Source organism: Rissa tridactyla, chromosome 7, assembly GCF_028500815.1.
Source record: "Rissa tridactyla isolate bRisTri1 chromosome 7, bRisTri1.patW.cur.20221130, whole genome shotgun sequence".
Lineage (NCBI taxonomy): Eukaryota > Metazoa > Chordata > Aves > Charadriiformes > Laridae > Rissa > Rissa tridactyla.
The window spans coordinates 13,327,424-13,342,719 of NC_071472.1; the positions used below are offsets into that span (position 1 = coordinate 13,327,424).

Here is a 15,296-nt window from a genome sequence, read left to right on the forward strand (position 1 = left end):
GATGATAATGCAGAAGTACACACGCTCTCCATGACTTAGACCCTGGCCTGGTCAGTGCTTCCACACATCTGCTTGCTCCCGTACGCCCTGAATACACCGTTATTCAGAAAAACCAGCAGCATTCTGGCTAGAATTAGAATTTAGCTCTGGCCTAAAAGAAGGCTTTGATGCAAAAAACTCACTGGGGACAGAGGGAAGGCAAAAAGAGGCACTTCCATCTCAGGACACTGCATTATTGTGCACCCCTTTATTTAGCACACGGGGCTGCTCCTTAGTCCTAAGGTTACCTGCAACATCTCAGCTCCTCACATCGCCCTTGGAGACTTTATGAGCAGCAGGTGCCAAGAACCAGGTACTCTGCTTGAGTTCCCATACCAACAGCTAGGATCCATCAGAGAACTCAATGCCCTTTCCCTTGAGAAAGCTCCAAGTATTTCACCACAGTTATTACACAGCATCCTGCCTCAAGGTTGCTCATCAGCCCTTTTCTTCTCGAAGACCTGTTCGCCCATGGTTATTAACTTCAGCTTTTTTCCTTTGAGAATAACAAGAAAATATTTTGCTTCTTATACCAACTTCAGGAAGACTAGCAAGCTGTTACCTGGTGCAGAGCATGAAGCACTGCCATACTTTGGGGTACGGAGCGCAAGGTGGGGGAGCATCAAAAAGCAGAATTTCCAGTATTTCATTTCTGCCTGGTGGTACCAATAAAGGTTCCTTTGTGAGGGGTGGACATGGTTTTGGCCTCTTATTCTGTCTGGAGATAAACACGGTCTGACTCTCACAGCACAGTTGAGAGAATAAACTAGTCTAGTACCATCTATTGTATAAATGTATTGAGTGTGCATTTTTTCCATGTCTGCACATTCAGGCTTACATATAGAATTCAGTCCTCACAGTTTCGACACAGAGATGCGATGCAATCACTGCAATCTAGCACAGGAGACTTCTGTGCAAGACTGAGCAGATTTATCTCATCAGAATTCATCCTACAGACATTTGCTACTGTTAGCTACAAAACTTTCCAGTACTAAACTAGAGGATGAAATCTGGACTCTTACCTGCAGTTCTTCAGGTCTTGAAATATAATTTCAAAGGAGGAAAAAATAAGACTAGGCAAACACCTTTTCTGCTCTAACACAGTATGATTTACTAATGGCATTTGGATATAATCTGTATTAAACATTCTTCAGTACACTGGCACCGCCATAAACTTTTAGCGAGCTCGTATTAGGGCTTGTCTCAATGTAGGCAGAAGCAAGGAACACCAAATTCTTGCAGACGGGGTGGGGAGTCCATATTAGCTACCATTTCACTGCTTTTTATGTCTTTGCATGACCCTTTCACCGGCAGGACTACTATAGCTAGAAAGTGGGATTCGTAACGAGTAAAAACAGAATCAGACACATGACAATGATAAATATTGCTTTATTAAATTACTTTTATACTCCTACAAAGAAATTTTCTGATTTCTGTTACAGAATTAAATGAAAGAAATTCATTGCTGTCTCTGCAGTTATCTAAATTTAGATACAAAAAAGGTTGTAAAAAGATGAGCCTATTCAAGTTACATAAAAAAGGCAGAGAATAGACAAGTTCCCTTAGGAATCTTGAGGCTCAGAAATATAAAGTCCTATAATACAACGAAATTAAGAATTCAGCAATGTGTTGAACAATTGTAAACTGTAACTGCACTAGTGGACCACATTATTCAGCAGTTTCCTTAAAGGTATGAACTGTGAACTGAACAAAAAGTGTAGCTGACACAGCAGACCTCATTTAGTTGTTCTCCGTTTCGCTCCCTCCAAGTAAAAGTTGTGAGATCAGCATTCAGCATTTGCATGATAGGAAGGAAACTTGCCTCCATAAATATCAGAAATTTCTCCATTCCATAACTATTTATATAAAGTAACTAGCTGTTACAAATCAGTTTCAAGTAAAACAGGTGGCTGAGGCAAAAATAATCAAAATCAGATCATACACAATTTTACTGTAAATACAGTAATTTGAAAGATAAACATATAACCGTAGCACTGACAGGATATCAATGCTGCTGTATTATAGACATGATGTGTCAGTAGAAAATTAGGATGTCTATTATCAAAATCGAGGACATTCATTCCAGTCTCCGGTAATCTAATCTTAGTGCAAAACAGATGCTAAGACATATTTAGCAAAAAAGGTGATACGCTTAAGGCCAAAAACTTTGTTCAGTCATCACTATCGCTTCCAGATTCACTCAGCTGCAAGTCATTTCCTAGAAGAGAGAGAGTCATCGCATTAGTCATTTCCAAGGAAATACTTTTTTTTTTTTTTTCTTTCAAGATATTCCCTTTCCCAATTAAAGGCTTGCAAAAAACTAATACCAAACAGGTTGTGGAGTTGGATTAGATGATCTTTAAAGGTCCTTTCTAACCCAAATATTCTATGATAAGAGAATAAATAGGTGTAGAAGCAAACTCCCCAGTGACAGAACCTTAGAGAGAGCACTTTTCTACAATTTTAAAATCTTGGCAAGGAAGCCATTAGCTTACTAGCCACAACTGCGTCTATTTAATATCACCAGATCACAAAAGACAACACCTAGCTATCTTTGCCACCCACATTTTCATGCTTCGCAAGTGGGAAAACTGCTGGTGAATGCAGTTTTGTGAAAAACGAGTTGTTGTTTTTTTTGAAACACATCTGAATGCTACTCAGCTGTGCTTGAAAACAAAGTGGTGTCTCAATCAAGAGCAGCAGCTCTTTGATGTACCATTTAAAGATGTATCAGTGACCTACTATTTCAAACAGGTTTCGGAACAAGTGAACAAACAAAACATCAAAAGAAATTTTACCCAGCACTTTAATTTGGTGGCTATATATATTTCAAAACGGGGAAGTAAGAAGAAAGACTACATCATGCTTTTAATGGATGTCCATAAGCTTAGGGGGTGGGAGGAAGGGAATCTTTCCAGGATGACAGATAACTAACAAAAAAATACAGCAGCAGCAGCAGGCTATACAGAATCTACATCCTATCTAGCAACTTCCCACACATTTTTAAGAATTTGTTCCAAGTAGTATGCTTTTATTCACACCTCCCTTGCCAAACAGCCATTAAATAAAAAATAATAATAATAATAAAGGAATGCATCTCAGACTGTGTTGTGCAGAAAGGGCCTAAAAAGCAAAGAAAAAAAAAAAAAAGAAATCACAGAAACTGAGTAGGCACACTATTTTCACATGCCTTTTCCTCAGCTGCAGCACCCTTCACTGACGACTTTTGCAGATGTGTAAAAAAGTAACCTCAAGAGGGTAAACCTGACGAGACACTCAGATTGGATCTTTTGTTGTCAGGCATATCATTTCTGCCAGAACACTGAAGTCTTTAACATGGCTGCATTTAGCCTTCCTTTGTTTTCCACTATGTCATCACTAAAGCTTAGAAAGCGGTACGTGATTCTCTATGACAAAACAGAAAACACTTTATATAAGGCAAGAATAGTGAAGATGGCTGTTTCCAGCAATCTTTAAGGTACTGCTGTAGACAAAATTCTTCCAATCCTCTATATAGAGACAATATTTACAGCCATGTTATTTTAATATAAATTAAAAAAGCAATTTTGAAAGACCAAAATCAAGTAATTTGTCAATAATTATTCAGGACCTAAGAAGTAATATTTCAAGGCAGAGAATGGCATCAGTAAATTAAACTCATGCATTTACCACTCAAAGGAAGACTTGCAGTGAATTCTTAGAAATCCCAGCCCTGTTATGCACTACCTACTTCAGGAGAGGACTGGGCGTACGAACAAGAAGATAACCTTCCAAATAGTGATTCTGCAGCCTTCAAGAGTTATTTCAACATAGAAATTACACAAACCCTCTAACACCAGCCAAAAATACCAATGCTTGTGAAAACCAGCAGATGGGAAAAGCAAGAACTCCGAGTTCCAGAGTCAGAAATAATGCATTAGGATTTACTTCAGGAAAAACTGTCTGCCCCATTCTTATAACCCTACCTCCAAAAGACACCTTCAGAGAGACGGCAAAATAACACAGAGCAGAGTTGGTAGTTTTCAGATGGGTTTGGTGCAAGAACGGAAAGTTCATTTAACTAGGACCCTGAAGAAACCTCTCTGGACTCTCCTGTACTTATAAGGCAGCAATAAAGTGGGGAAAACTGCTGAATTCAGTTTTTACTGTGCCAATTGCTTATTAGCAAGTGGAGAATTAGATTGCACTGCAAATTATGACATTCCCTAAATTTTTAAATCAGTGACTTTAAGACATTCAATTGAATTCTTAAGAATTCTAGGGGATGGGGAAACTCATAGGAGTGACCTGTGTTTCACGGGTCTCAGTGGTCACACCAACACCAAACTAATACAAGGGAAAATTATTTCATGACTTGTAGCAGCACCAAGTATCAAAAGAAGTGAAGCTGTGCTGAATACTATGTACGTAACACAAGGCCCCAGAATAGCCAATCTATGCTGTTTTTTCTTTGGAAAATTACTTTATTTAACCTAACTCTTGTTTAAACAAAAAGTAGACATAAATATTTGATCATATGTTGTTTTATGAAGAACAGATCCATTAGTGCCACCATTTACAAACTTTGTTATAAGGCAAGTTGTGAGCCTATATAATCAGCTTCTTAAGACAGAAGGGGGAAAAAGCAGTAATTTGAGGGTGAGGGGCAGTCTTGAGCCCTGGATTCCTGAGGAGGCAGATCACGTATATCGGACAGAATTATTTGGTTACCATGCTCTAGACACCACCTCCCTCCTGTGTTTTCCAAGTTCCACAAAACCTCAGCTGTATGATTTCTACATGCAAGATGAAACTCTGCTCTCTAAGCCTTCCCCCAGCCTTCTGCCCACGCACAGCAAGCCAAAGGAAAACTTCACTAATTACCCAGTATGGCCCCGATTCTACAGGGGTGCACAAAACTAGTCACGCACAAAAGCGGTAAAACCTCAAAATGGGATTAGACAAGCAAACAGCTTGTGCTGACTATTTCTTGATTCAGTATTTTATTTTTGTAAAATATTATTTGAGATGGAAGAAGTGACTGTACAGGACCCCGACTGAGATCTCTTGCCATTCAAGCTAGAACCATGTGCTATCCATTTAGTTTCTTCAGGTTTCGATCTCCTGCTAAATTCCCCTCAGCCAGGGAGCTAGAGAAACACATTCTCCTTGAAAGTAACTGTTATGATCTTTGTCTAGTTGGAGTGTATTTTAAGTGTTAATCATACTAGAAGTTGGGGACAGAATCATTTTAAGCAGTAAATAGATCCGTAACTATATCCTAAGTAAATTCTATGATTCTATAAATGGTATTAAGCTAAAGATCTAGGCAAGCTCAGATAGTCAAGCCCAGGGCTTGATGCTGCAGACAGAGGTTCTACCTGTCAATGTGGTTCTTGAGCACCATCAAGCCACCAACTTCCCCTGTAACAGTTTTGATGTTGTCATGTTTCAAGCAGCATTTTCTCACTATGACTGTTGGAACTGGCGGACCTGGCCACCTGTACTTTTAAGCGTGTTTCTCAGTGGAAGCTTTGCCAGCTGGGATTCTGTCACTGGGTATAGAGCTTAATCTCATTTTCGTAACAGTTTTATTTAAAGCACGAAGAACGGGAAATCCCATTTGTGAATAAGGGTTGAAGTAAATGGCACACTCTAAAGTTACGCAAATTATAAACATGAGATATTGTTCTCTACAGTGACAGTAAAATGAAAGCAGCATTTAGTCCTTTGCACACAAAGTCACAGGACTTTTCAGTTAATGCACTACCTAAATAACAAGTACAGATATTTAATTAAGTATTTAAATACTAGCTACAAAAAAAACCCTGTTCATTAAGTACTGAAATAAAAGTAGGTCTGCCGGAGTCTAAAATTTCAGTATAACAAGTTTACATATAAATGATAAACCTTAAAGATCTTAGGCTGCAAACCAGGGTTGATGGGAATCTCTTCAAACCAGGAGCCTGCAGCTAAGCACCTAATTAAAAATGTAATAATTTTCAAAGAGTCACTATAGCTGAATACTCACTTCTGTGTCTGAATACTCCTGCTATTTAGGTAGTGAACTTAAGGTGCTCTACCTAGTGGGATTTTTTTCTGTTCAAACTCTCCATTTTTGAATACACTGAGCATTCAGTTGCAGGCTGCACAGCAACCACTTACTGAAGAACATCATAGCTACTCTTCAAATTACATTTTTAGTTGCCTGAATGGTGGAATAAGATAGTATCACCTGAAAGCAAATCACCTCCTTCCTTATACGCGAAGGACAGTTTTGCCATGCTGTGCAGTGGAACAGTGCCATGAATAACAGTAACTGGAGTAGCTAAGAATACACCATCTCTTCTGTAATTCAGAGTATTGCCAGGATAGTATCTTTCCCATGGTTCTACCCAAGAAATTATAAGCATATGTTTGGGGAGTGCCCTCTTAGTTCAAGTATTTTCAATACAAAATTACTGTTCTCCAGTCCCAATGTATATAACTGGGAGGAAGCCAGAAGAGCTTAGGAAATATTTTCAACTGCATCAGCTTTAATTTAATATCTCTGGGGACCAAGAACGTTCTAGCCCACTGTCTAATTCAGACCGCTGCTGAACAATCAAACCCTAGCATCACTTCCCACAGTTTTAATTATAACAGAGACATACTTAAAAACAATATGGTTTCCTTTCAGAATCTTGATGTCTGGAATCGTGCACTAAGAAAAGAACAGCCTTTGTACTTACGTAGTGTATTCATCATATGACCACTGCTCTCTTGGGATCTGTTATGACTGGCATCTCTGTCAGGGGCAGCGTGTTGTGGTATGGCAGACACAGTAGGCTGTGGCTGCAAATATGGCATCGACATAGGAAGAGAGGGCTTTGTTTCCTCATCCTCAGAATCACTAGAACTATTTTCACTACTTGATGAAGAGGACGAAGAACTTTTAGAGTCAGATGAACTGTCAGAGCTACTCAGCTGATCCATGATACTGGCTTCTGCTTTTAGCTCTGCAAACAATACAATTTGTTTCTCAGTTAACATTCATCATAATTGCAATATAAGAAGGAGGGGGAAAAATAATAGAAAAGAAAAAAATCAACAGCAGAAATTACACACATTACAACAACAGAAAGTACACACATTATCGCAACTAAAAAAAACCAAAAAAAACCCCCAAACCACACAAACTCTCCAGAACAAAGAAAAGAGCACAAGCAAGCATCCAGCCTGTCATGTGGTTTTCTCCTTTCTTAACTTGGGCACTTTCTCCCTTTCAAGCCAAGCGTCAGAACAAGGGTGACTGTGAACTGTGAACCCAAATGCTAACCCCACATTCCACAGGGTAGTGCATCCCACATAGCCTTTAATTTCTGCAACTAGCAAGTCTTCTGTATTTTCCTTAGCACCTCCAAAGATGTCTATCACTGACTAAGAACTGCAGTTGCAATCACACAGATAAGTTAGCTGTAAGACGGCTGCAGCTGCACCCAAAATGCCTCCCAGCAGTTCAGCATTACAATCAATACACTTGTTTGGACTGCGGGACATTTTGCTCAAAACCAAGTAAAGCATGAAGAATATCCAAAGGAACCATCCACTGTATACCATTAGGAAGATTTCATCAAGTCGTTGTTCTGTTTATAGATTTGGGGCAGGGAGGGAAGCTAGAACAACATGAGGTTGAAATACTGGAAATTAACAGATCAAACTGACTCAACCAACTTGCATTCTTGATGAAACAACTCATGTGATTACAATAATATTTCGGAGCATATGACTGGATAGATCATGCTGTGCAGTATGCATTTTTGATATATACTAGCCAAGGACCAACATACAGAGAAAACTAACATTTGCAGAAAGGGTACACATAATAATCGTGCAAAATAGGGGAGCTGCTGAAGCAAGAACGCTGAAACAGACCACGGAATCGTGGTGGATGGAGATTTTATACAGCGAGTTGAGAGTTACCCAGAGTGCAGAAGTTCATCATTATAGAAGATTGTAACTACCCAGACATTTGTTAAGATGGTCTTACAAGCACTTGGAATACTTCAGGAACAGCTTTGATACAGCAGACATAAAAAGCAACTAGGAGAGTTGCTCATCTCACAAGTTTACCCAGTACAGAAGAACAGGTTGAAGATGAAAGTCACCAAGATGCAAGATGGCTCAGAGTTTAATCAAGAGAAGAAAGGAGAACAAAAGAATAAGCTTCAACACAAACTTCCATGAAGCCTTCCAATTCTGAGTTATCAAAGGCCACTCTAAAGGAAAGGTGCTTTGGCCAGTCAGCCTTATCAAAGGCCAGTCTAAAGGAAAATGGTGTTCTGGAAAAATGCCACCTGAAATAGTGCAGCTATGGCTGCAAGGACAAACTAACCCAGTGCCAAGGAAGTATAGAAAGTACAATAAAAGACCACACTGGCCAACTCAAACATAAGGAAAGAGATGGGGAGTGGAATAAAAAAAAAATAAATAGAAGCATCTTCCTGTTACTAAGGACATGTCTAAGAGAACAGCTTAAGGACAGAAAAGCTAAGGCAAAAATTAGGATGCAACTAGCAGAACGATCAAAAAGTAATTTCAAAATTAATTCTAGAGAAGAAAGACCAAAGAAACAACTGATCTACTACACATCTGGAGCTGTAAGATAAGTGAAAGATACCACTCAAGTCCTATGAGCTTAATTCTTCCAGTTCCTCCCTGCTCTCACCAATGTCCAATAAGAGAAAAATTTTAAGTGAAAGGCTAACAGTTAATACCAAAAACTGAAGAATAAGACCTCTGCCTTGAGTTTTGATGTATTTTAATCTGACAGAATTTAAATTAAGCGTTTTCAAGTGGTGAAGGAAGGGCTGTATGTACACTAGAGGCCAAAGGTAGAGTGACCTTCCCCCCACCCAAGAAAACAAAGTTAGTAACAAGTTCAAGGTAGTGTACTTAATCATTCTTCATCCCATGGTTGTGTAACTGACTATTCCTGCTTAAGTAGGCAACACTTCTGAAAAGTCTGTGAGTTACAGTGGATGACTACCAACAGTTCTACTGCACTGTGCTGTTGCAGAAGCGACAAGCATTACACTGAGATGTGATACTGTTTGGTCTTTGTGCATAAAGATGAACAGTGCCTGTAAAACAATCCTCTTGCTCAACTCGGCACCACTAAAACCTTAGCTGAAACAGTAAATGTATTTAGGTACTATACTTCAGGAAGTTTTTGGACTCATTGTAAGATAGGTAAAGGAGAGTGACAATGAACCTGGGATCTAGAAAACTTCTAAGCAAAGACTGAACCACCTGGCATCATTTTGCATAAAGAATGAGAAAGACATGGCAGCTTCTGAGTACATGAAGGACTGCTCAAAAGCAGCAGAGTAACCTGGTCTATACTTGCATAATAAATGTGAAAGTAGTAATGGGCTTACTGTCAGATTATTTATTAGGAAGAACCTGAACAGTTAGGAGACCAAAGCCCTGGAATGGACTGACAGAGAGAACACAGGATCTGTCACTGGAAGGCTTTAAGAACTGGTTAAAAAACTATGTTAGAAATCTGACTTCAAGACAGAAGGACTTTTAAAAGGTCCCTACTATCCCTATTTGTCAGTTATTCCACATTCTTTAGGAGTACTCAAAATCGGACTGGCACTCTACGCAAGAGTTTGATACATGTTGGCAGCCACTTTGGTGGCTTCCAATACGTTTGATGCCACCATTCCCCCCAAAACAACAGACCACCAGGAAAAAGTATTTTATTCCATGCACTCAAGTACTGCTTCCTCTTTGCAACCTTAGGCATATTCTAGTACTGTTCTGGTCAGAGCTTAAGACCAAAATGGAAAAAAAAAAAAAACCCCAAACCTTCATAATGATACATTTAAGAAAAAAAAAATCCGTTTAAAGGCATTCAGAACATCTTGGGAGGCAGATGTCAATTCCAGTCAGTGAAACTGCCACCTGTCAGCATTTCTGTAGCAAGTAATTACCACCTGCCATCTTCCTTGTCCTCCAAAAGGAAATAAGGCCTCCCATTAAGTGAAATATGAGTGCTGCACCAAACCAGAGTCTCTCAACAATACAGTACATAGTCCTGTTCAAGAGTTGATTTATGCAGTTTTTAGCTGTCTTTTTCATTGGAACCTCATCTTTCACAAGGTCTCATCCAGTAATTTAAAATGTATTTCGAGTTGTAAAGCACTGTAACCTATGTGTTTTCTGGGTGCAGAGAAAGAATGAGGAACGATGTCAAAATGGAAGTGACTGAGTTCGTTCCAGTGCCACAACACAATCAACTATATACCTGATTAAAGTAGCAGCAGAAGACAGAATCAAGGAGAGACAGCAGTGGGACCCTTGGCATTATTAAGTCTAATGGTTCATCTGATTTTTTTAAGTTTCAAATACTGCTTTGTTACTACTTGAGCCAGAGTGCTCATTTCCATATCAGGGTAAAGTGCTTACATAATCAGCTTCTAGTGTGAATCTCAAATTAAAAAAAAAAAAACAAAACAAAAACCCACAAGAAAACCACACAAACGAAAACCCTTGGGTCTCAAAAACTAATTGCTAGTTGAGAGCAAAGTCTCTGAAACTTATGTGCCAGTGAAGCTTACCTTGTTCGATATCATCCATAGGAGAAGACGGAAACATCTTTTCTTTTGGTGGAGAATTTTTAATGTTGTTTGGACCCTTAGTTGCATTTCGCATTTGCTGCTGTTGCTGTTCTATGCGAGACTGGACTTTACTACTTCCTTCAGCTCTGTGTGTAAAAGCAAATGATTTTTAATTACTAGAAGACAAGAGGCAAGGAAAAAGGCAAGAATACAGGGGATACAGTATCTTAAGTTATGGAATTATTTGTTATGCCTTTCTGAATAGCACCATTAGATTTCTTGGTACGTTATTATACTGCCATATAATTATATATAGATTTATTAAAATTTTTTTTTTAAAACAGTGCTAATAACTTTTTAACCCGGCTACCCAGGATCACTTAAAAATAATTCTGCTGGAAATTACTTATATGGACTCAGCAGCAGAAAAAAAATAATTCAAAAACTTGGTATGAGAAAAACAAGCCATTAATATTACTGAAACATGTCACAAAATTTACCTTTTTTTATTTGCTCATTTAGAAGACAGTAGGCAAGCTACCTTCCAAACAGATTTTTCCCCCCCTCTAAACTCATCCGAAAATAGTTACCATCTTTCAACAATGTGACAGTTTTTACTTAAAAAAAAAAAAAAAAATCCCATTTCTTATGCCAGTCAAGACTCGAAAGCTGTGAAGTCAGTGTGCTGAGGAAGCAGGCTTTTCACTCTATTGAACAAGGCCAGGTACTTTCTAAAAATGAATTTTAGCTAAAAATAGTAATGGGTAGTCCTGCATCTCAATTTAGACTCAGTAACAAATCAATTTTCACAATGAGTAAAGCACAGTTTTTTCTCTTGCAAATCACCCACCTGGTTTTTTTCACAGTGATGTTGCTACTAAGTTTCTCTAGGCGACATTCTCCAGTGTCATGGTTGATAATTAAGATACATTCTTTTAGGTAAGGCTTCTTTGAGCCCTTGAACACAGTCACTGGTGGAGTTGAGCCCTATTAAATCAGAAGTCCAGTAAGCGTTACTCCTGTAGTCTTTTTCTTTTTTTTCTTAGAAACAACAATCCATCACAGTGATGACAAGTTCACTATAAGTGATAATTTCTAACCTTTAAAAGTGTTCAGTTAATTCAAATTAGATTCACAGTAGCCATGACCAAAAGCAGCTGGTGTTTGACTGGAACAGGATTTCACCCAGCTTAGTTTAGCTTGAAACTGATTAAATGCTTATTTCCCAATGAGAGCATGCTCACTGTAGGACTCCTTTTACCAAAAAGGGTTTCAGTTACCATATCAGCAGAGCAGTAAAGCATGGCAGGTAGTAAATTTTCCCTTTCCAGTCTTTCCTGCTTTAGAACTGCATGCACTAGAGCAATAAATACCAAGGGGAAACTTGCACTGCCAACATCCACATGAAGCTTTTCTGTGTACGCAACACTTCTGGGTCATCCTACAGCATATTTCCAATGTGGTGAATACACTTAAAGTTACAGCGCAACTGTTCAACCTTCAGGTCTTTTGTAATTTTACACTCTTAAAGCAATTGTTTTTCTACTCTAAAAATCACGCAAGCAGCTCTGAAACTTCATATATTCAGTATATTCTATATTCAGTATATACTTATGATAACAAAACAAATCATTCCCTTCAGCCCACCACTCTTCAGCCACCCACTCACCTCAATATTTGGCAGTGTTATTGTCACCTGTTCACCTTTGCCAACTTCAAGGTCTCCTTCACAGGACATATCAATAGATGCAGGCTTAAAGTCATCTAAAGACAAAAACAAACTGGATTATTTACAGGCTTTTCAGGAATCTTATAAATGTAGACACCTTTTAATTGCAGTTGGAGGCTATTAAGTTAAAGCCTTTTTTGCTAGTGTGTCATCTACCACTCCCCTGAACAAATCATTCCATAAGTCAGTAGAATTCAAAGTCAAAAGGGTTTTCTCAAGATTCAGTATAAAAGTTAACACCTTTTGGTTAAAATCAGAAAAATGGTTTTAGGTTTTAATGGTTAAAGAGGCTCAACAAGCTGTGTTATATTTCAAAAGATAAATCCTCACATAATTACTGTCAGAAAAATCAACAAATAGTTTTTGAAAATGTTGATCCAAGATATGGGAGATGTAGACAAGTGACTGAAAATATGAAGAACACCAATCCTTAATATCCATTCCTGATTTTACTATAGCATGCATGTCAGAAGCTGACCAAAACTTGACTTTCAGTATATTTATTTTTGTCAAAAGTGAAATTACTTCCCAAGTAAATATTAATTTACTTTTTGGTTTTTTTCAACATCTAAAGTATTGATTAAAGCTTTAAACAAAAGAAGTTACCAATTTCTGGTCCTTTTCAAAAATCTGAGACATTGAAAATGAGCATGTGTTCAGGCACCAGCACTGCAGCTATGTAACATTATCTATAAAATAGTATTTCAACCACAAATGAATTTGGATGGGCTACAGCTAAAAGGCCTGCCTGCGCAGATCTAGGGAGATAAGACAGCATCAAGAGGCTCTGCAAGGCACGTGGTAACACGAGTGGGTTTGAACCCATGGTTCCAAACACAGGCACAGGGCCAGCCTTGCAGCCTGGGGATGTCCAGCACCCTGCCTCGCATGCTGGGGACCGGCACCCTGTTGCACCTGAAGAGAGGCATGGCAGGACCAGGCGTGTAAAGGGGACCCATTAGACGGCACGTTCCCTAGCCGCTGCACGTGCTCCTTGCCTCACAACCTGTCACGTCAGCCACTGCCGGTCATGGGTGGCAGCACTCTGTTACAGCTGGGGAGCTTCACAGTCCAATAACACGACCTGCAACCCACGGGCCAGGCAGCACAGGCCAGAGCTGGGAACCGTGGCTCCAGCTTGCACACCAACCAGGCAAGAAAACCAAGCTTTGGGAGCTGGTGGGCAGGACTATGCATGCAGCAGAAGGCTTTGAGTTAAGACACAGGTAACAGCCCCTGCCAACCTTGTTTACTGCAAAACCCCACACGTCATCTTACAGGGATAAGCATACAATAGTCCCAAAGTCTCTCATGGAATTAGAGAATGTTTGCTCTAATATACAGTAACTGGGTGGTTAATACTTTAGAAAATTAAGATACTGATTCCAGTGTCCATGAACAGACTTGTGCTCTTAACTTTCAACCAGCAGATGTCTTCCCCTTTACTCATTTGTTAACAAAAACTTCAGGAGCAGAGAAGCTCTGCATTTGACAGAACTGATGAATGTGCCAGTTTCTATGTCTCATTCGTTGGAAAGGAAGAGAGATTTCAAAACAGATTTCAGAATAAATCATCAAATTACAGGAGTCAGCAAGAAATTGTACAGGCAGGAGGTACCAGACGTGGTTTTTAGTCCTCTTTAAAATTAGGGTAAATTTCAAGTTACAGCATTTGTTTAAATCCATTTATAGCTTTTGCCTGCTCCTTCCCCTCTCCTCCCCTCCCACAATTGCAGACAATCCTGCTAAGTGCCATTCCATTTGCTCACAGAAAGCACATTACCCATCTCGCTGCACTGCGTGAAAGCATACAGGACATTCTCCAGAGAACGTACGCGAGACTGAATCTTGGGAATCAGTCTATAAATAACGAGACATCAAAACAAGAAGCAGCAGTCCTAAATTACCAGAACTATAATCCTGAGAGCATTTGTTTCCTAGCTACCCTCAGAATCTTTGAGCACACACCTCTCTAGATAGTAATTATGTACTCAGGGAGGGTATACCAGCTTTGTGATTAATACTGCCTTTAACCTTTGATTGCTGAATTGTACTTAACTTCTAAAAACTAAGCACAAGCTAAGAGGGCAAAGCCAGAGGTTCAACCCAGTTCGGTTTTCAGCAGAGACACGATGCTGGATGCCAAAGGTGTAAAAAGCGAAGTTAGTTCCCAGAAAGCTGCGAGGGGCAGCACTGGGATACAATGGCCGTATCAGCACCACGCTCTCAGGAGCAAATGAAGCCTGATCTGCCCCGCATTGCTCCCAATATCCACAGGGATATTGGCACCCCAGGAGCAAACGAAGCCTGATCTGCCCCACGTTGCTCCCAATATCCACAGGGATAGGCACCCCCAACCCCAGGGACTCAGTTCTCAGCTGTGCCACCCCCCCAGGGATCCCCCCACGAAGGCTGGCAATTCACGCCCCTTTCCCGTACTTTGCCTGTGCAGATGACTGATAATTCCAGCTCCCTTGCCACACCATGCCCTCCCTCACACCGACACCCGCCCCCTAGGCCTGCCAGCAAGGCCAAGCCGGGACGCGGCACCTGCCCGGTCAGCGTTCCCGCCCCTCAGGGGACCGGTGAGCCCAGGGGCGGGGGGCCCACCGGTCCCCTGAAGGGACGCCTGCCCTGAGGCGCTGCCCCAGCCCCACACTCACAGCGGACGGTGTGGAAGGCGCAGCGCGGCTGCTTCTCAAAGCTCTCGCCCAGCTTCAACACTCGTTCCTTGGGGTCGAAAAGCGAAGGGACCGCTCCGTTCATGGCGGCGGCGCCTCACACCACCACCCCCCTTCAGACCATGGCGAGCCCGAACGGCCCCCGCCGCTGCCGCTGCCACAGCCGCCGTCTTCGCCGAACATCCCTCACAGCGCCCCGGATACGCCCACTCGCCTCCCATTGGCTGCGGCCGGCAGAGCCCCTCCCCTTCGGTCCCTACG

At 40.6% G+C, this 15,296-nt stretch overlaps 1 protein-coding gene across 1 annotated transcript; it reads right to left on the reverse strand.

Moving 5' to 3' along the window:
- Nucleotides 1-1,412: 1,412 nt before the first annotated feature.
- On the reverse strand, nt 1,413-15,215 carry EAF2 (ELL associated factor 2). Its single transcript, XM_054208714.1, has 6 exons — nt 15,018-15,215; nt 12,295-12,389; nt 11,476-11,612; nt 10,626-10,771; nt 6,750-7,016; nt 1,413-2,257 (listed from the first exon to the last, which is right to left on the reverse strand). The coding sequence occupies exons 1-6, from the start codon at nt 15,118-15,120 to the stop codon at nt 2,211-2,213; spliced, it is 795 nt and encodes a 264-aa protein (XP_054064689.1). The 5' UTR covers nt 15,121-15,215; the 3' UTR covers nt 1,413-2,210.
- Nucleotides 15,216-15,296: the final 81 nt, after the last annotated feature.